At 34.4% G+C, this 23064-nt stretch overlaps 2 protein-coding genes across 3 annotated transcripts in view; one reads left to right on the top strand and one right to left on the bottom strand.

Annotated features, from left to right (window-relative positions):
* Positions 1–23064, bottom strand: part of selenoj (selenoprotein J) — a 277040-nt gene that overhangs the window by 40135 nt on the left and 213841 nt on the right. The gene's annotated exons all lie outside the window — the stretch shown is intronic.
* The window catches only part of LOC102685871 (guanine nucleotide exchange factor VAV3), a 78187-nt gene that overhangs the window by 21195 nt on the left and 33928 nt on the right, over positions 1–23064 (top strand). For both annotated transcript variants that reach the window (XM_069194127.1, XM_069194126.1), the window contains exons 3-6: positions 18230–18288; positions 18625–18690; positions 22114–22222; positions 22844–22936. In XM_069194127.1, coding sequence (XP_069050228.1) covers positions 18230–18288; positions 18625–18690; positions 22114–22222; positions 22844–22936 — 327 coding nt within the window. The remainder of the gene's footprint in view (positions 1–18229; positions 18289–18624; positions 18691–22113; positions 22223–22843; positions 22937–23064) is intronic.

Raw genomic sequence — 23064 nt, 5'->3', positions numbered from 1 at the left:
ATCTTCATATAAGATGGTTTTCATAATATCTTCATTATACCTTATATCTTCTTTGGAACTAGTGATTTTATATTTGAAACATGAGTGAAGTCAACTTTTAAGGTGCTTATATGTAACTGAATTACATATAATTATATGATTATATGAAGATATAATGAAGATATAAGGAAAACCATCTTCAGCTGAATTGCTTAGACAATGGTTTTGGAAAATAGATTTGGAATGTCCTGAATGGTCTTGATAACCATTATCAATACATAAAAGAAAGGGTGAACTTGATTTGGCATCCAGTTCTGTCATATTGTCAATTATTTCATTACAGGATCTGGATCCTACATTTAAGTCTGCTTTTTAGCCTTAAAGCTATGGTGTTGTGTCATTTTTATGGCTATCAGTATATTTGTGAATGTAAGATATTAATCAGACATTTCTTATTTTGAATGTGTTTGTCTTATGCCTACCGAAAGGCATTCACATATATCACTTTGCATTTCACTCTGCTTCATTCTCCTGTTAAAGGTTTGTAGAATATGCCTTTGTTGTGTACTACATATCAAGTGTACATGAAACTAAGAACAATGTATGCTTCACTTGCCTCAGCAGATCAGGATTTGGCCACAATGAGCTTGGAAAAAGCAGTTTGCTTCCCTTTCCTGTTCCTTCTGACCCCTTGCATTACATTTCTGAAACTTGTGTAATGCACTTACTCATATTTCCTGTAACAACCCTGGGCTGAGAGGCTGCAGTTGGTTCCTTTTATAACACTTTGGTTTTCAAACTGCGAGCTGTTTGTTCGAAACACCTCCAGAACGCTCAATGACCAACACGTTCGATCGCCAAACAGCAACAATTTAAAAATGTACACGGTCATTTTGAAAATTGAGCTGGAGTGTTTATGAAAACAGAAAATGAGTAGCACAATTTTAAACTGGAGCTGAAGGAGTTAATACTTTGGAGAAGTTGGTGTTAGATGTATCTTTGTAAGTTTCAAATAATCAGTTTCAGTGCGCTAGATTGTATCACTATAATTTACTAATTATTCCCTTCCTGTCCCAAGCATTGCGTAGGGCAGTAATATTATATGGATACAGTCTTTTAAAGATTTGTCTCTGCAGACAATTTAATATTTCTGTAGCTTTGCTCTACTGTAACTCCTACGGAACACAGTAGAGGGTTATCATTGTCCATTTGCAAGGTGTTATATCTTCACTCTTTTTAAATGAGTTCACATTACAGCATGCAGAGAACTGTTAACAGATTTTGCTATATAAGGCAAACAAACTGTACCCTCCAACACCTCTCCATATAAGAAATGCATTTTAAGTAGGACAGAACACTACAGTACATATTGCTCTAACATTGTTTGATCCTAACCACAGTTATTAAGCATAGTGGTCAATGCTGCTTTCAAGTGTTTCTGTGGTGGTGCTTTGTACATAGAGGCAGCAAGGCATTGCTCAGAGTAATGCTGGCTGCTGCAGTGGCTTTTATTTTTTTTGCTCTGCTGCCCTGTTGTCTCAATCTGGAGCAGGCCTGCTCTCAACAGGCCTGTGTCTTTCTGGTGACCTTTCTGGGATCCTTCAAGAAAAGGCAACATTAGGGTATTGATGGGTTTGGCTTCCTGCAGCCAAACAAGATGGCTTCATACTTACAGTGTGTTAGTCACGGTCCTGTTTTTCATTTTATAGTAAAGCAGCACCACTGACAGTTTATCTACAAATGTCCATGTATCATAGTAAATAAACATATTTTCAACAATTCTCAGGGGCTCAATTATTGAAAAAGTAATGGACAAATGACTAAACTAATGTTGAGATACACGAGCATACGCAGAGCTTTGATTTCCAACTGGACTGTATGGTACTGTACATGTCAGCAAGTACACATTTAAATTAAAAAAAGACAAAGGGGTCACGTGGTGGAAGCTTCCCAAGGCTGTGCACAAGCATTTGAGTTGTCTGTGTGTGATGCACCAGAGAATGGAGACACATGTGGAGGCAGAATCTGAAAATAAATGTGGCAACTTTCAATTGTGTGGGCTACAGATGAATTTGCAGCAGATGAGATTGCGTTTAAAAATACGCTCACATCTTGTAATCAAGTGTTAACCAAAATACTCATTGCTGCCGTGCTTAGAGAAGCTTAGACCAAAAACACTGGAGAAAAAGTCAAAAAGTCAATGTCCATTGGAAAGTGTACATTACTCAATGCTGTGCTTTTCAGTTTGACAACCCCTCCACAGGTCACTGTTTCTGTGCATATTGTAGCACCTTAAAAGTTGACTTCACGCATTTTTCAAATATAAAATCACTAGTTCCAAAGAACTTTACTTCACAAACTCATTGCTGTCTGTTTATTCCAACTGAGTAAACGATAGATAATGGATCTTCCAAGATGTCTGTGAACACACAAAATATGCCATTTTCCTGTTAAATTGTCCAGAGCTGTGATAGCACTAACAGTTTCTAGATTTATGCAGCCCTCACAAAAATGTAAAGGATTTCAACAAGCGTGACAAAATGCATTACTAGAATCTCTTAAAATCTACCTATTGTTGTCTTGCATTTGATGGCAGAAAAAGCTTCCCTAAATGACTGTTTAAAGAAAAATACTTTTGCACAATAGGATGTTTTTAAATGTAAGATGTCTGTTTTACCCGAGGCCAGTTTTTAATTATTATTCTCTGGACACTGTTGAAACCATGTCTCTCAAAAGAAATGACACCATTTAAGTTGATTATGAAAATGAAAACAACAACAACAACAACAACAACAACAACAGCAGCAATATTTTGAATTTTTATACTATGATAATATTATATTTTTTAGCAATTATTTCTGGCTAAACTTTTATTAATAATTATTTATTATGCATTATTATTAATAATATGGTCCCTCTGGACCTGGTATTTGAGGACACTGTAAGAGGTGCCATTCTACGGATGAGAAGTTAAACGGAGGTCCTGCCTGCATGGTCATGAAAGATACAATGGAATTGTTTGTCAGAGTAGAAGCGTTAACCACATTATTCTGGCTTAATTCCACTCCAACTTTGCAGGATGTGACCTACTTACATTTCTCCCTTATTTCAGATGTTGAAGCAATTTCTCACTTCTCTACTTGAGATGTTGTGTGTGTAGCGGGTCTACATTTAAAGCACTTCAGGATTGTCTGGAATGAAAAGCACTTAATGCAGTGCCTTCTCAAGTACTGCACCAGCAAAGAGAAAACAGATTTTTGATTTACAGTTTGTTGTATTTGTGGCCTTGAGAACATCTCCATGTCCAGCCATTACATTAACTTCACCATTCTTCAGACCTTGTGCAAAACTACCAGTTGAACCCAGAGAGTTTTGGAACAAAGTTTTATGGACAGAGGAGACCAAGAACCTTGTCACCTTAAAATGAAGGAAAGGTTAATGTGTGGAGGAAGAAAGGAAATTTAGTTGTGAAGCATGGCCTGAGAATGCAAGAAATGAACTTGTTCATTCATCTTTACTGATGAAACTAATGATGGCAGCAGCCGAATAAGTTATTTTGTTAAGTTTACAGAAACATGTCTACTTATGTAGAAGAAACTGCTTGCATAGTTTTTGGGTGGCTCTTCACCAGTCCAAAAACATATGACAGTTCTGTCAGTGAGTTCATCAGGGGAAAAAAGTGGAAAATCATAGACGAGACAAGTCGGTTTCTAGATATAAGTCTGTCTGAGCTTGCATTTTATGCATGACCATGCAGAAGAAAATATTTTAAGTTAAAATACTTCAAGAATAGGAAACCACCTTGAAGTGGATGTAGCAAATCAAGTGAGAACGCACAATTTTTCAATGAGTCATATACTTCATTGAGATAGATACAGTATGTACCTAAATACCGACTGTGAAAATGTATTTAATTACAAAATGTATTCAAGGTAACTCAAAATCACTGGGTTGAACACAAGTATGCTTTTGTTGTAATATGTTCAAATGCATCCGCATACTTTCCTAAAGCAAAATGTGTATTATTTTGTACTTCACGGCTGTCTAGAAATATCACTTGCTTGATAGTAAATCAAAACACATTTTGACTACGCTGTCCCATTAATTTTGGAGGGCTCTGTAAATACAAATCATATTGTGTAATGTTTTTTGGAAAGATTTTCATCCTCAAAATTTCATATGCATCCTAAGGGGTGGTGTGGTGGCACAATAGTTCGCATTGCTGCCTCACAGCGCTGGGGCCCTGAGTTCAAATCCAAACCTGGGGTGCTGTCCGTGTAGAGTTTATACGTTCTCCCTCTGTTCACATGGGTGTTCTCTGTGCTCTCTGGTGTCTCCCACAGTTCATAAACATACTGGTAGATCAATTGGCTTCTGGGAAAACTGACCATGGTGTGAGTGTGTCTGTGCCCGTGTGTGCCCTGTGATGGACTTGCATCCAGTCCAGGGTATATCCTCCCTTGCCCCTGTTACTTATCAGGATAAGTTCCAGCTCCCGCACAACCACGAACTGGATGAAGGGATTAGAAAAAGGAAGGATGGGTGATTTTACTCATTTTCAAAATGCTGCTACTCTCAAAAACTCAAAACTCTTAAAAAGACAACCATGTGTTCAAACTGGTTTCATAGCTCAGTGTACTCATAGCAATATCTTCCAGACTATGCTAATAAAGATAGCCATGCAAGGGACTGAATTACTTTTAAATGAAAGTAAGTCATGATAGAAAGTGAATAATAGTATGAAGTAGTGTGTGCTGATTTTAAAAGACGCTGAAGAATGCTGCTCACTTTATCTCTTATGCCCATTTATTTATTGCAGTGTATTGGCCATTCAGTATACATTTCTTGTCTGAGTTAATCCTGGAAAGTCTACTGGCATGGTTGATGCATAAAACGGTTTCCTAATTTGCACTACAGAAAATTTTGATTTTCATAATACTGTTTTTTTTTCTTTTTAACGCAAGATGGTCTGATAAATGCATATTTTACTGACAGAATATACTGTATACAAAAGTTAAAAGTGTTCTTTCATTCTGTGAGAAGCGGTTTAGGTCAGCAAAAGGTTTCATGTAACTATATAAAAAAATTTTTTTTTCAGGAAACGGTTATTTTTGTACATCCCTTCATGTACATGTGACAGTGATACATCCCAATTACAGGAAGAATAATTTCGAAACATTATTTCGAAACATTTCTAGGGATGCCCATCTGAAACTGGTTCTTCATTTATTTTGGTAAATGTAGAAAATGTATACTTAAAAAATGTATACATAAATGTATGAAATACGTACATTTAAAACATGAGCAATGAGTATTGTCTTTCATTCAGTTTACTACTGCTCATGTTTGCAAATGTATGTAATGTATATAATCATATTACTGTATGTGCTCTATATTTTCAATCACTTCTTTCCTGGTGGTAGTCTAAACATAAACAGTGAGAGTATTAAAGTAGGATAGACAGAACTCCATCTGATAAGGCCTGTCCCAAATCAACAACAGGGCTGCTATTAAGCATCAAATCTAAGGATCATGCATCTGGGCACACCCTATGGCATTACAATTTTCCAATTTTCAAAAGTGCTCTTTTACTTATACTAGAAGGTCAGCTTAATTACACTCTACCACATCATGCTTCATGTTGAAAATTAATTCAGTGCAAGATACCATTGAAACATACAGTACAAGCCTTAATATGTGTATATTTGGTTTCTTGCCACATCTCTTCTGAAGAAAGATCCTAGTTAATATAGTTTTGACTTCCTTTTTTTTACCAAAGACCGATTTACATAGACAAAATAGTACACACCTTTCCATATGATGTTATAGAATTACTACTTTATAGGGAAAAGGTTTTCTACATTTCAAAGTGACAGAGAAGGATGATATTTTACTTTTATGACTGTCAAATTGACATGGAATAGCTTCCATCTAAAAACTGGCAAATTTATTTTTTTATTATGGTAGTTGGTTTGGGATTGTGCACAGGGTGTGTTTTTGGTCATTGCAATAAATCTTGGTTGATATTGTCATAATACACGTTAAAAACTAAATGTATTCAAAGCTTAAATGCTTGCCTTGTGTCATACTGAGTGTCTGGAACTAATACTCAGTATAACATATGGCTTAAAAAAAATCTAATAAAAAATGTTGAAAATGTTTTGTATTGACAGTATTTATGTTTTACCTTTAGATACGATTGTGGCTAAGTTTGTGGTGAAACATTTTACAGCTGTACGTTACACTCTGTGTGTTAAAAGATTAAAAGAAGGTAAAAAAAGCTTCATTAAAGTCTAACTGAGGATGTTTTACTTTGAATATCAATAGTGAAACCATCAGAAAAAACATCACAACATTCCAATTTGTAGAATATGAATTTAAGGCAGCTTGCACTTTAAATTTACTAAAGTACAGGAATTGCTCAGTTATCTTGATGGGATAAAATACCAGGTGTTATTTAATTAAATAAACAAAAATATAACCAAACAAATGCATGATATGAACAAATAGTATTATGATATATCCAGATATTTATAATGGGAGCTGATTACTTTTGGAATTAAAGAACAGGCAATGAGTTGTGCTTTCATTTCCCCTGTTTTTCAATGGTATAGAATACTTCTAACTAGTATTTCTAAGAATTGTATTTGCCTGAATTATACTGTATAATGTGCTGCTAATGGCTGTAACAACAAAATTAAAAACCTTGGTTTTTATGTTACTGATTTGATGTTAATTTTGTCAGCTTATCAGATGCAATTTACTGTGCAGGAAGTAATGGATAAAGTAGCTGTAGATATATTTTAACAAATATTCCACATACAAAACACCAAAATTATTAAATGATCTTATTATCAAAATTATCAAATTTTCAAATACAGCATAAGAGTGTAAATTCTATAGTGATTGATCCTATACTCTTTTCTTTCTGTACTCTTTTCTTTTCTAATGAGTACTGTATGTAAAAGACTATTCTCAGGCAGATTTCTTGAAATTTTGTTTTGCTGTTAGATTTGAATGAGACACCATCTTAGAATATATACACACAAAAAACCTGTTTGACCTATTTTCTAATGAATGAAGATCCGATATTTCAGAAGTGTCATTCTCTTGATTAACACTAAAGAGGTGTGAACTACATCCACGAAGCTGTGCATGAGAAGAATAAAAGCACTGTAAGGAAACGAGAATACTTCTAAAAACATAAAATAGCCCCAGAGCACACACAGGAAAGGCAGATTCATGCTAGGCACCTATGGTGTCCCATTTTGTAAAATTACAAACTGATACGTCCACTTAACATTTTATTCAAATCCAAAATGTTTAAGATCTTTAAGGGTAAGTTAAGCTAAAATAAATTAAAGCAAAAACTAAAGAGGAAAAGTAATTAAACCTGTGAACTTTTTTTGATACTAATTACATCTGTTTGTCTTTTTTGATAAGTATCTACCAACTTTGCACACTGGTTACGTACACTTATTGCCCATACTTTTTGCCAGATTGTAAAAGGCATTCTATTTCTTATTCAAAAGACACTCCACTGTAGATTTGGCCTTTATCCTGCAGAAAGGTGAATTTTCAAAACAGTTTTAAAAATTCCATGAATCGTGGAGTGTACTTTGCTCTGTCCATTTTTCCTTCAATCCTGCATGCTTTCCCATCCCTGCTAACGAGAAGGATCCCCATAACTGTGTTGCCACCACATTGTTTGACAGTATGGATGGTGTTCACTGAGTGATACACTTTGTTGGGTTTGTGGCAATTTTGTCTCATCGGACCACAGAACCTTTTGCCACAAGTGTGCAGTAACACATATTTTATGTAAACTTCGAATCTGTGCATCAGTCACGGGAACTAGTTTTTTTGCACACAGGGAGAGAGCTCACACAGAGCTCTTTAAAGTCATTTTGTACCATTAAAATTTAGGTTTGTCAGAGCAAAGGTTAGGGTGTAGCATAACGTGGAATACTTTTGTAATCATGACTTTTCCTTTTTGCTTTCATAACAATCTGTCTACTTCTTTCATTTTTTGCCTTGAATGTGTAGAGTAGGTTGTTTACATTAATTGCCATTTCAAGGTGTCAAGCTTTAAAATCAACACAATGTGAAAACTGCACAACACTTTTGCAAGGCACTGTATACAGTATCTGTATATTATCATAAATCATTTTAGATTTATACTTTACCATTTTGCTTATTAGGTCACATGTGGCCTTTTGCATTAAATAACGTGCAGCAGATTAAAGAAGATAGAAATAGAGTTGTTTATGGCAAACATCTGTACTGTGAAGGATGTGTGCTTTAAAGTATATAACATGATCTCTACACAAATGTCTGCACATACACTATACATCTGTTGAACTGTTGTAGATCTTTTTCATCTTAGGTATCTTATTCAGTGGGAGTGCTTTGCAGTTTATTGCCATCTGTTTGTTGGCTTCAGATGATCCATTAGCTAATTAGACACACTAGTGAACTGCAGTATATTCATGCTATTTAAAGCAGGACCAGTGCTTCCTCTCTGCAGTGGCAATGTCATTACTTAAAGGCCAGAACAGGTCTAGGATGTAGTATAATAGAGTAATATGATTATGGAATGAAATAAACTCTGCTGTAAGAGAAGAGATAGTTGCTTATAAAGTTAAGATGTATAAGCTTTGGTTTTACTGTGTAACACTGACCTAATAAGGAAGCATTTTTTTTTTATAATTGACCCAGTATTAATTACTTTAATAATAACATACAATGTGTTGTGGAAGTTTATACTGTATAAACACACGCATCACAGTCAGTGGGCTGTGTTGGTTTACATACTAAACAAACTAAAATAAAATATTGGTAGATTTAAGAATAACTCTTTGAATTTGAAGCAAATGGAGAGCATTAAGTGGCCTGTGCTCTGTGGAGCATATCTCCACCACTCAAATATATCGAGAGCACTTCTCAAGAATTCCCCATTCATAATTAAACAGAAGAAACTATTCTTGCGAGAGTCTTGAAATGAATCTTTAAAAGAGAGATAAGTTTTATGGTAGAAAACAGACTTGTTGGCTTTATATTAATATATTCATATTTATATCCATCAGGACAAAAATGATAAGTTTTGTGTGGATCTAGTGCGTGTTACCCTAGAAGCAAATTTCTTTATGGCACTTTCTAATATTTAATAAAAAGCAACAAAAGTATAATAAAATGCTTTACTTTTTTGTCATAGTTAAGGTTATTGTCAAACTATTAAAAACTCCCATTTAAAAAAAATCAAATCCTTCCTGAAGAGGAAGTACTAGTACATCTGTAACATTATAGTGCCAGGTGAAAAAAGCGAAAACAAATCAAACTAGGTCATATGGAAGCCACAGCAGTAAGAGTACTATTGAGAACCACCTCGTAAACCATTCACACAAGTTTTTCTTCAATTATATGGATCACAAATTATCTCTTTACTGTGAGAATTTTGAGAACATTTCCTTCAATATTTAAGAACAAAGAAAATGTCTTCAGAAAAACTGGGTCACAGAGATCTAGATTGCTGTTGCATAAGGAGCACTGTTAGAGCAGGGCAATGCACAGAAAGGATTTGTTTTTCTAAATGATATGCTAGTAGAATGCTATGGGATATTGTAACAGGGGTCAGAAAGCTTACTTTTAATTACGATGCCAGTCCTATTTTCTGCTTTAAAATCAATATACAGCACTCAGAATTGATGAGTTTGGTAGTGTAGCATTTTGACAAACTGTCAACCAATACATTTAGTCCACAGACTAAATTAACATACAGTAGTCAGCTATGTATATACTGGACATAGTTTCATTAAGGTGTTTGTAAGTTAATGCTACTGTTATAACCAAAGTCGGAAAGGTAATAGCCTCATAGTTTTGAGGAGACACTTTGTGTCTGACTCTGACAGAAATGTTGTCTATATAGGAAATGGATTGTGCAATCCACAGGATTATTCATCCATTATGGAAAGTGGATGAATAATCCACACCTGAAGAAGGCTCCACGGCCGAAACGTTGTGTTCTATTTCTTCTTTTTTTCAGCATGGAATAAACATATTACTTGTTCCATGGAAAGTATATGTTAATTATAAGTTAAAGGTACTTATAAGAAGTATAAGAAGTTGTTCTTGTTTCTCCATTTAACGTTACCTTTCTCTCGGACAAAAAGTTCATCTTGAAAATAGGAAATATTAGTTGAAGCCAGATACACTAATTAAAATTTGGCAAACCTGGGAGTATTAACTCTGAAATATAGCAATAACCTTAATAATTTGGCTCATAGCTGGTTTGCAGAAATGGTACAAATAGGTTTAGCTCATGCTGATTTTGCTAAAGAATTATCTCTTCTTCCTTGTCTTCCTTGTTATATAGGGATTTCCAGTGTGATCAACTGAATTTCACAGCTTAAGATATTGGTTATCCCTAATCACTTAAATGTTAGAGGAACACGCATTTCTAAAATGGTAAATGGTATATCGACAGGGCAGTAACAGATGTCACATATTTGCTGTTGAAAAGAGAGGAAACAGCCTACATGATGTACTGTATTGAAATTAAATTAGAAATACCAGTTTCTTTTTTAAGGTTTCCTTGCTTTGGAAAGCATTTACAACCAGCAACAAAGAACATGCCTGTGTATCATACATATTAGTGAAAGTCCCATTTTGAGGCCCCATGTGTTCAGTTACTTATTTTAAACCTCTCTCTTGTGAGTATCTTTGTAAAGTAGCAGTCATTTATCTTCCGACTAAATACAGATGCTCATTATGACACCTTATGGCCTAATTCTCACTAAGACATCAGAAAAGGATTGTACACCTCAATATAAAAACCAAACAACGTAAATATTTTTTAATCTATGATCCACCATGGCATTTGCTAAATTTACCTGTCTCTCATCTGCAAATTGAGGGTTAAGCACACGTTTGTAACTAGTATAAGGTAATAACATAATTTTAGCCCAACTTAATGTCTACAGGTAGTACTTAAATAATGTCACAGTATGCAGCACAATATACAGTAACTGTGCTAATATTTTTTCAGTGTTTTAGAAAGTGTTACAACAAATAGCTTTGTCATTGACAGTTTTGAATTGTAGTGTGGATCTGGGGAGCACTCAAACAGTAGTTGCATGTGCTGTACCTACTGGTTACCTAAGCAGAATACACTAAAAATGTTTAAAATTAATCATCCTTTATATCTAGGCAGATACGGTAGATAAAAAAAACTCAACTGTTTTTTTCCTGTGGTTTGACGTCATTTGCAGCCCACATTTTTATGAGAATCAAAATGTAAACCTTTTCAATTTTACCTTGTATGTATATATTTTTTTAATTCTGGAAATTCTGATGACACAGACCACAAGATATGCATAAATACACAGTATTGGTTGCTTTCAGATTTCATCAGATTGATATACTGTGATCTTGTGATCTGTGATCTGTGATCTTCATCAATTCCCCTATGGGATTAATAAAGTATTATCTATCTATCTTGTGTATTATCAACAATGTTTTACTTTCACTATAGGTACAATACAGTTTCAAAATGATCCAATACAAGGGAGGATATAAATAATTTTTGGTCATTGAATCTTTTTATATATGTACTATAGAACCTTTTTATAATGCATGTAATTAAAAAAAACTAAAAATAAAAATAAAGCAGCAAACTGAAAACGTTTTGTAAGTAGGATTATTCAATTTAGGATTTATTCAGTTTCTCTGGCAACTCCCAGCCCAGATCTTTTTTTCTATATTCTGGTTAGAAAATGAGTGAAGCTAGCAAAAGATACCAAAATCCGAGGTTCAGCAAACACTGTGGAAATGTCACAGGAAGTTTAAAATGATTTGACATTGAATTCAAGATGGGAAAAAACACCTGACAAATGACATTTTAATGTAGTGTAGTATAACGTTAAATGCAGGGAGCAAAATAATATGAATATAAAATGGGAAAAGGCAAACAAACTACTTAAAAGACTGAAGTGTCTGTGTTGACAATTTCTTGATAAAATGCTGAGACTGAAAAAGGTGAGGATATATGGTTAAAATGTTGAATTAAAATCAAATGATGTGTTGTTAAGATTCTACAGTGTACTGAAAAGACCTACAGATATTTTGTACGATACTACAAAAAATGTTTTGAATCAGTTCTGAAAAGAGTAACCTAGGACATTCCTCAATATCTTAATCTAACAGGTCCTCATCTGAAAAAAAAAATGTTTTCAGTTTAAAACAGAAAGGACCAGGATTCAAGTATTTAAAATTCTTAAAGACATTGATAAAATCAACTTGGACTTCTTCGGGATCCACAGGAAAACATGACCCAAAGGACAAAAATTGTGACCTAAGAGGAAGGCTGCACAAATTGTCTTCTTTTATACTTCACTCATGACTCATTATACTCTATATATCTCCTCACTAATTGTCCTGGCTGATCCTTTTTGGCCCAGACACACATCTGAAATCAACACATGCATTCCCAACACAGCAGGAGCAGCCAACCCCAAAAAATATTTTCTATCTCTTGTCTCATATTCTCTCAGAATGCCAGTCTGTCTTCTATATTTTCTCAGGTATTTTTTTCCCATTAACAGGTTTCTCTTAGCTACTGTACCTTACATAGTCCTCATTGGAAAAGAATAGTCCTTATTGGAAATATAAAAATATAGGAAATAATGTTTAAACCAGCATGAGGATGATAATACCTAGGAGAATAGTGTGCAATTTATAGTACATATTGGAAAATACCTTAAAATGTAATTTCTATCGATTTAACTTGCCTGTTTATCTACCAGTCTCTACACTTGGTTGTTTTTCTGTTGCAGAAAACAATCTTTTTTGTTTTTTCCTTTGAATGGACCTGCAAGTTTCTTTGCAAAAAAAATCCTTAAGATTTATTTAGAATTATTTACTGCAGCACTGGAGTCTAAAGATTTTACTTATATTTCTAAAATTCAGAGAGTGGTGAAACAATTTCAAAGCCATTTAAAAAGAAAAAATAGATACTGATTTACCACTGCTGTCAAATATGAGTACAGAAATACAGTCCTATCTAGGGAAGAGCTTCCTGAAACTGATAAGAGATGAGCACAGTGGTTACTACTACCTGAACCGGGGCAAAACCTCAAACTGCAGGTGATACTTTGAGCTACGTTGGTTTCCTTAGTGACCTTATAAAATACTTATTATTATTATATTATCCTTATGTTCACCTGTATGTGTTTACTGTAGTATAACAAGGTAAAATCACACTAAAGTCCACTAAAGCAGAGTGGAAACAGCATACTAAATGTGGAAATTCATGAAACAGCAAACTGAAAGAATATGAAAAAAAATCTTTTCAAAGTTATTTTTTGTCAATTTGTGTTGGTGTTATAAACCAACAAAAATACTGTACAGGATGCATAAATCATTAAAATTACAGAACATGTAAATTGTTGGAACAGTGTTTTGTCTGAGAATAATTTGTGAAAAGAAAAAATGCCAATTCCCAATTGCAAATCCCCTTCCTACACCCCTCCGAAATCTTCCCTTTCAAAGATAAGGGAAACTAAAGGACTCAGTAGACACAAAAAGAGCACAGCAAAATACTAATTATACTAAACAGTCTCTAGAAATTAAAAAAGTGGAAGGCCAGTCCTGTCATGTATCATCTAGCTAGTCAGTTGGTAACACATTAGGGTCTAGGATGTAGAAGGGACATAAGCAAGGAAGAGATTTTGAAATTACAATTCAAGTCACCTTTAGTCATTTGTTGTTCTTCTTACCCATCATGGTATTTTTGCTTTTCTGATCACAGAATTTGTCCTCTCTCTCTTAGTGCCCAGTATAATGATTGTTCAAGCAGTCAAACGTATTTATCAGTGGCTTTTCTATACCTTGAATTTCAGTGATTTATAGACTTGTACATAATTTTCATTTTTATAGTAATTACACTCTTTTTGTTTTTAATACTGTGTTGCTTATTTTATCCGAATAGAGTCGTCAAAGTAAGAACACTACTGCTTGTTAGTGACAATTACAATATTTACCTTAGTACAGTAAATAGACTTAGTAAAATGTACTAGTCAAGTTAGTAAAACTAAGAATGCAGATGCATTGACGAAGGGTGTTATGGGAGAATAGAGAATTTTTTCATAGAGAAAATCTCTCTGTAACTGCAAAAAAAGGGTCTGAAATGCATGCTTCCTTAGAATGAAAATTAATAAACTTGTTTTTTATAAATAGAGAGATGCATGTAATCTTTCATTAAAGTAATTGATAGAGGAGTATGAAATACAGTTCTTGAGTGAAAATAATGTTTGCCTAGATTAAATTAAAAGTCAGACATTCATGAGGTTCCCAAATCCCATAAATGGCTTTCTCTTTGGAAGAATACTGTCAGATGTACCCAAAGGAACCAATAGAATACAGGTTTCTGGGTTGGAATTTATGATTGGTTGGTTGGTACATGCTTGATTTAATCCAGGCTTTGTACAGTTACTAGCACGTGACATTGTTTTTCTAGTGGATCTGGGGTATTAATGAAAAATCTTTCTTAATGAAGTGTCTCACTGTGTCACTGTTTTACATAATGGCATTATTACCAAATTAGTAAGGATTGATGACAAACTCTTAGTGAGGTGCATGTGTGTTTGTAAAGTTATATGAGGCAGAAACTAACTGTAACTCTGTGTCTATGAAGTATCACAAGAGTAAGATCCAAATGCAAAGTAATTTTATTTTCCAAATAGATACAAATTAATTAAATGAGCCACAGCTTTGTGGAAATTGTTCAGGATATAATGCTGTATGTATGGTACTGGTGCAATAAACCTTAAGATTTAAATTTGTATGTCTCTAGATTCTATTTTTTATCCAGGCTTTATGGCACTATACATATATTATGTTTACATCTGAAGCCTGTTCATCTGAAATGTGCTATTCAGTCAAAAAGCTTTGTTATACAACTCAAACTCAGTGTTCAGTCAAGAAGTGCACTAGTGAGTGGTAGAGTCAGCAACTCAATTATTTTTAACATATTTTTCAAAAAATATAAGCCCCTCAGAAACCTGCAGTGTAAGTTGTAGTGCACAGCCTTTGGCGGATATATACACAGTGAGATAAAGAAATCTTCAAAAGCCATTTCCTGTTGTATCTATTTGAAGCTCTGTTCTTTTCCCTTTTCGGTGGGAGCTGTGCTGTATAACTCTGTAAGGATTGGTCATGTAAGAAAGAAGCTTTAGTAACTTACTACAAATATAAATATTGAAAATGCCAACTTATAACAGATCTTATTTTTTCACGGTCTGATCCAGAAAAGCTTGTTTGCTGGTGATATAAGCTGATTTGGCTAACATAAATAGAAAAAAACAGTTTTGTGCCTATTTTTCAATCGAAATAATGGATTTTTTTTGTTTGTAAACAAACTCCTTAAACTGAGCTCTTGCTTGGTCGTGACATATCAAAATATAATTTCTTGATTATTCTACTCTTGTACTATAATACTATTTTGCTGTTTCACTAAGATTGTATCTGTACATTCACACTTAAATAGGATTTATACTATTTGTGTGGTTGAAGTAAAGCAGAACAAGTTATGTTTACTGTCGAGCATTAAATAATGCGTTACATAGAGTATAACAAGTACATGCACTGCAGACTTTATTGCAAATATATTAAACTGCTCTATACCTTTAAATAGGTACAGCAGGCAACATTAAGAATGATTCTCCTTTAGTAATGCAGAAATCTATAGCAAAGAGAAACTATAGTTGTAGGACAGTATTTTAATTCATGGGGGTACAGGAGGGAACAACATATACAGAAAAATCACCACTACAACTCAGGTCAGTTGTCAACACATTAGTAGGGACCAGTGTGAGAAGTGACAAGCCTCAGTTAACTGTATACAGTTATTTGCTAAATTTATGTATTTGCAGAAACTAGTCAGGTGAACAACACAAAACCATAGACTGCACATAAAAGCACCAAGTGAAATCTGGCAATGCTGATTGATGCTCAACTATAGGACAACATACAGTACATCTATGAAGTTAGCATTAGCCTTCAGCACCTATTACAATGTTTCCACCCTACTCAGGAGGTTGGTGGCAGTACTGATGATTATTTCAGTCTATAACAGTCAAATAGTGTTATATATCTCATACTGGATTATGAGATATATGGTTGGTAAAATTTTTATTAATGGTGAGGATGGAGGACTATTTCAATGTTGTTTATAACAAAGTACTGAAAGATTACATAGAAGGACTACTAGTTATGTGGCATTATTCATTAAAAGGCAGATGCTTCAATACATCAATGTTGGTATATATTAATGACTAGAATGCTCGAGCAGTCAAATACAGGAACTGTTTTTTTTATTTATCAGAATTTTAAACTTGTATTTAACCTGACAGCAGTGTTCTAAGCCAAAAATAATTTTATTTAAATTAATATAGTGTGACAAATCCTTATAACGATGGAACCTTAATTTTTGGACAAAGCTATTGCAATATTTTTCCTTCTTTAGGTGCCTTTAGGTGCTACAGTATGTATTATTACATATACTGCTACTGTATTGCAAAAGAACAGCATTACAGACAAAACTTTTAATGTCATCACATGGATGTGGTGCTGAAACTTTGAATTTTCATTATGTATTGTAATATAACATTTTTAAATCAGAAAAATACATGTAAATTCTATAATAAGGGAACTGGGTTTTTAGCATCTATGAGGTAAGTTGTGTTTCCGCATGAATTTGTCTTGTAACCCATTCAGGCTGATCCTGTCTCTTCTGGAGTCTAAACTTCAGTCTCAGCAGTCCCTTTCTCTTCTGTCCAATGGCACAAATACCTGTCTTGAGGAGTGCTGCTTTAATTTCTGGCTTGAAATTTTAAATAAAAAAAAAACATGAATTTATATGCTTATGTTAGATTACACAGTTTTGTTTTTGAGCTGCAATCTACAGTGTTTTTCTAATTTACCATAATAACCTCTTTAAGATAGCTACTTATACACAGTGGATTGCATTTGGGAATTTAATTACCTAGACTGAATGGCCGCTCTTTGGTATACTCTTGCTTATGTTGTCACATTCATTCTTATGGGCTGATTCACGTAAATAGATTGATATCTACAATATGCAGTATGCATAAAGTAAGGCTTTTAGGTTTCTCAGAAATTGGAAGATTGTGTTCATTTTGGACCAGCTTTTACAATTTTAGGATTAGTATTTACGTATACAGCAAGCACGTAACCTTTCTGCTTCATAGTGCATTGTAATTATTATTTAGTATAATAGGTCCAAAAAAAAAGAAATTTAAAACAACCTCTAAGAAGTCAGAAAAGTGCTGAAACAAACTGCCCTTTTATTTTAATAATTTTATTATTTTAAAGGTAATAAGTGAACCTTGGCATTTTGTTTTCATGCAATTCAGCAAGTCTAGTATTAAACATACAGTACTATTCTACATTTAGTGCTGCATTTATTATAAGTTTAGGTCATTTCTTTCCAGTGACCTACAGTAAGTCAAGATGGACAATGATAAAGATGTCAGAACTTTCACATAGCCCCCATCTGGTTTTCTGATCTGTGTTTACTATCACCTTGCATTACAAGAATATTTGCTTTATTTCCTGTGAAGCCAGGCTGTAGTTAGGATTGTAACGACCACTTCCTTCCATGGTAAGATGAATAGATGCAATGTTCTTCATACATGCTTCATGTTGTGTTGCTTTTAAGTCTAGTGGTGGGTTTCTTTCACAAGCTGCACTTGTTACCATTCGTTGACTAAACTACAAATCTCATTCAATGCACGCAGTATATATAAAGACGTATATACAAAGTAACACTGTGATATTTTGCATTTATTGTATTTTTCAAATAATTTGTCACGCATTACTTAGCCAAAATCGAATACATTGATTGTTATAACAGTTGATTATTTTTTAGTTATGGGGTTCACAAATTCACACTAATCTACATTAGTTTCATTAGTTTATATATGTTTCCAGATTGCATTATTCCCATTAAATATTAGCTGAAATAAAAATCTGAATAAAATGCTGATTTTGTTTTCCACTTGATAAATTTAACCTGTGAAAAATGTCATTTTGTAAAATTCTGCTCCCATTGTATCAGAAAGTCTACTAAAATCCTACATATAATTTATGTTTCCCTGAAAATACATGTGGTAAGTATTAAATTGTACATTGTTTAGTTTCATTGTCCCTACTGTATATATCCTTTTTTTTTCAGGTTATAGAAACCTTATCGAAACTTTCTCATACAGCGATAGCACAACAAACAGGAATAAGGTAGGCCTGAGGAAACTTTTTAACAACTTGTAGAATTGAAGAAAATGAGCACCACATTAATTGAGCTGTAAATAATTTATGGACACAAGTATTAGAATACAATTAAATATGAATATGCTTTATCTTTTCATCATTTTAGGGTATCATCTTGCTCTCAATGTGGATCCTGTTATGGATTTGAACCAAATCATATTCTGGGTGGAATGCCCTACATGGTTTTAATGTGTGCAGCCTCCATTACAAGATTTTTAAATGATTTTTAATATTATATAATATAATAGTGATTGATAATTATTTTTTTAAAAGGTTTTTACAGTGTATTTTGTTTTACAATAGGTCTTTCCCAACAGAAGAAAGCGTAGAGGATGAAGACATCTACAAAGGCTTGGATGAGTTAATAGAGTATGTGTGAAATTTATTTTAAAAGCGTGCATTTCTGGCTGTAAATCACAGAGCTTTTAACGTGTGTTTTACTGAGAGAGACAGTACTGGGACTGCCCGGCATACTTTGAAAACGAAACAAAATAACAAGCAAATCAGAGGTCGATGAAACTTAATTGTTCTTTTGGATAATCTTTAATTGTATTTATGATGTTGTAATGGTTGAGATGTCATTCTTTTTAGTTTACCCCCTGTTCCAGGCTATTACACAAATGAAGTAAGATAATTTAAAATAAGATTGATTTTTATGATACCATTTACCGACTGCCATCACAGGATTTAGGCACCCACATTCTTCAGTAATACTAAAAGGAAGTTGTAGTTTCAGATTTACTTTCTCTTGGAGCTATATTAGAATTTGCAATTGAATTCATAATCAAAAGAGCAGACACCCACATAAGTACAAAGAAAGTTAAACATTAAAAGTCCCTGACTGTCACCTGGATGGGGGCTGTTAGCAGTGGGGGAACTTTCAAGATATGAAACACAGTACTTTTTCAACCTTGTCAGTGCACCTGAGGGTCAGTAGAACACACATTAATAACCTTAGTCAAATTACAAAAAAGAAAACTTTGACTGTGGACACTAATCCAGTTTGAGTTTGTTACTGTTGTGCTAAATATTGCTTTTTATTAGCAAAAATACAAAAGTCGTTTCAATTTTATTGGTGACTCCATGAATTGACAGGCAGTCAAACTACCTGTACCTGTAAACAAATGTCTGCTTCCTGGGGCTCATCTGTGTAATGCAGCCTTAGTTTAGGTGGGTAGCTGCGTCAGCATGCGTAGGCTGCAAAGGAACAAGTAATAGGTTTATTCCATGCTGAAAAAAAGAAGAGAGAAAAAACACAACGTTTCGGCCGTGGAGCCTTCTTCAGTGACTAACATAGTATATATAATGTACAGTATATAAAATAAGCTTCTTTCTGTGTGTCTCATGGAGAGCAAGCTGGGTTATGCAAAAAGACAAATTCCGAATTCCTAAGAAATTATGCCTAATAGTGTATATTTTATGCCTTGAGTGTGCTAAAAATGTTCCATTCTTCTTGAGATAGCACATCTACCCAAAGGTTAAATCTTTCTCTTTTGGGGGAGATGCATAACCAGTTAAACTCCTTTTTTAAACTCCTGATGCAAATCAGGTAGGATATTCACTAATTGGTGTATGCACTGGCTGTCAGAAATTGCCTATGGCTTTGTCCTGACACTTCTTGTAGCAGAAACTATTTGATCATAAATCAGAGACATTTATTGGCAAATAACATGCTCAGCCATAAAAACCAGGCTTTGTATCTTGATTTTGACTACAGGAAACCTTAATAATCTTATGATCTAGGTGGCAGATGAAGGTGTCAAAAGTACTATTTTCTTTTTCTCTTGCTTTACATTTATGTCTCAAATGTTGCCCTTGTTAACACATCACAAGTTTGCAGACCTTATTCTTGTACTTAAGGTTACAATACTGCACGTTATTGAAACAGATTATTAAAACAGATAAAGTAGTAAAAAGTGTAGGGAAATGCCAGTGAAGATTTTTTTTCCATTTATTTGGAAATATATTGTCAGTTATTTGGTCAGATCCTATTAACTGTGATATAGAGATGAAAAGTAGCAGAGGTTGTTTGGTGTAGCTCACCTAACTATGAGAATGGCGGCCCGAGCAAAAGGATGCAGCAGACTGAACCCCTCACCTTCAAGGGGAATTGTTACATTCCATATCCCTCCTCTAGAGGGCACTCCTACCCCTTTCGGTTATGATAAGTTTCCATTATTTCCTGGTGCATCTCGTTTGGATTTCGGGTTAAAAGCCTAGCGTCTCTGCAGTTCCTGGCTCAGTATTGGAAGATATACGCCACAAGGCTTGCCTGTTTTCTGGGTTGTCCGAAGGCAGGCCTTTTCCCTGGCGTCCTGACCGCCTGGGTCCGGGATTCAGAGCACCTGGTCCCATTATGTTTTTAGTTCCTGTTCCTGTGCTGGTTCCGACCCGGATCCCATTTTTAACTGTTTGTCTTAGATGGATCTCCCTGCTCTTGGATTATAGACTACGCCCCGACTTCCCTTTTGAATTTCCTTGGATTTGGTTGCTTCCACATTTCCCCTGTGCACCTGATCACTACAGTCACCGCCCCCTGTCTTGTCAACCATTCCTAACCCCGTTGTACCTTCCTCCATCGTCTTTTACAGATTAAACTGCCACATAGGGTCTTTAATAACACTCCACGGGAGTCTGAACCGGCTCCTGTGACAGGAATGAGCTAGGGAGCTGCTTAAAGGGTGTAGATGGGGTGGCAGGAAGGAATTGTGAAAGGGATGAGCTAAGAGAATTTCAGGAGGTAAGATATACAGTATGTACAGTGCAGTCTGTAAGGATTTGGACAGTGACACAAATTTGTTGTTTTTACCCAAGCAGATTGGATCTGAAATTAAACAATGACTATGAAGTTAAAGTGCAAAATGTCAGCTTTAATTTGAGGGTATTTACGTCTATATTGGGTGAACCATACAGGAATCACAGCGCTTTTTATACATAGTCCTCCCATTTTAGGGACAGTGACACAAGGGAGATATACCAATATATTTAGATGGCTGTAGTCATTGCAATAAATATTGCAACCTTAACTGAAATGTACAGAACACTTCTTGAAAGTAATATTTCAAAAAACATTCAGGTACTGGTTCTGTTTACTCTTGAAGTTTTCTAATACATTCAGACAGAGAAACATTCCCAAGGCAGCCATTTGTAGTCTGTTTGTCAGATTAGAGCTCATTGCTGTGGAACATCCCATGCTCTAAACAAGAATTTGGGAAGTGAGCCTCTGCGCATGAATTGAATTCAAAGTATCTCTCATCTTCCCTCACATTGGCCAGTGTCTCCTGGCATCTTGAATAAATGGATGAGCAGGTGTTTTATTACAATACACAGATAGTGTTAGTTGATGAGAAAAGCCTACATCACAGTCACACGGCAATACCCGAAACATATTACTTATTTAAATAATCTTATTACACTTGCAATCCTTCCAAAGATAATTTCCTGAAATATGCTTTAAGCATGTTCAGTTTAACTAAAAAAGGAACTCAGTGACATTGCACAAACCTTGTATTCTCAGAATGAAAATTAAATTGGTTTGAAAGACATCAAGTCAGAAAATATGTCAAAATAATATATATATATATATTTGATAGGCACTAGTGTCTTTCATTTGGACAAGCTAAGAATGCTGTGTAATTCCTACATATATATTCCTGGGATTCTAAAGAGATTTTGGCTTTACACTGTTCAAATAGAATACAAATAAAAATAGCTCCTTCTTGAAATATTTTTGTTATGGATTTAAAGAAAACAAATTAGCTGTTGATGGAATGTTGTGCTTTTCTATTTTAGCGAAAATGGTGTTGAGGATGAAGAAGATCTCTATGACTGTGTGTATGGGGATGATGAAGGAGGAGAGGTTTATGAGGACCTGATGAAGGCCGAACCTCTTCCCCAACCAGTAGGAATGAGTTATTTTACACCTTACCTTTTTCTTTGTTACTAGTCCATACTAATCCATACTAGTTACTTCTTCCATTTTCACAGTAAGTTATATTTTCCAAACTGAACACGCCCCCCACTTATTTGTATTTGTATTATCTAATAGAAGTGATAAATTATCCCTTTCCATTTTGAAAGTTCATTATGATATATTGTAGTAAAATCAGAGTATTCTTTGTGAAAACTGTTGGAAAACTTAAAGTAATAAATCAAAGCAGAACATACAAAAATACAAAACTGTGGTATAGTTAAGTATACTGTATGTATGGTAAGACATGGATAAACCATGAAAAAAATCCAAATATACTGTAGTTATTTTAAATTACAGTTCTTATTGCAAACCACTTAAGGTTACAAGAGTGATAAGGTTACAGTTATATGATGGTGGATTGTTTTGCTAAATAAAACCCTTTTCAGTGATAATCCTTCATACAGTATATCCTTTGAAATATTAATAGTAATTTACAAGCAATTAGCATCACTCATGAGTCTCAAGTGAGTAAAAGCTGAAGATAAAGAAATAAGACATTACCACTGAGTGTGCCTTTCTAAATATCATGCTTTTTTTTTCAAATTGCAGAAACAGGTTGAAACCGACATTCGTAGCTGCTGCCTTTTAGAAATCAAACAGACAGAAGAGAAATATACAGAAACTCTGGAGTCCATAGAACGAGTGAGTGTTGTTTTCAATGACTGCACTAACTCTATACATGTGGGATAACGTTTGGATTATTCTGTAAATTGGTGCATTCAAGTCAAATGTCTACAGGTCAGTTATAATGTTCAGGTGCACCATCAGTT

This window comes from Lepisosteus oculatus, chromosome 9 (assembly GCF_040954835.1).
Source record: "Lepisosteus oculatus isolate fLepOcu1 chromosome 9, fLepOcu1.hap2, whole genome shotgun sequence".
NCBI classification, from domain to species: Eukaryota; Metazoa; Chordata; class Actinopteri; order Semionotiformes; family Lepisosteidae; genus Lepisosteus; species Lepisosteus oculatus.
This window is presented reverse-complemented; position numbering and strand designations above follow the sequence as displayed.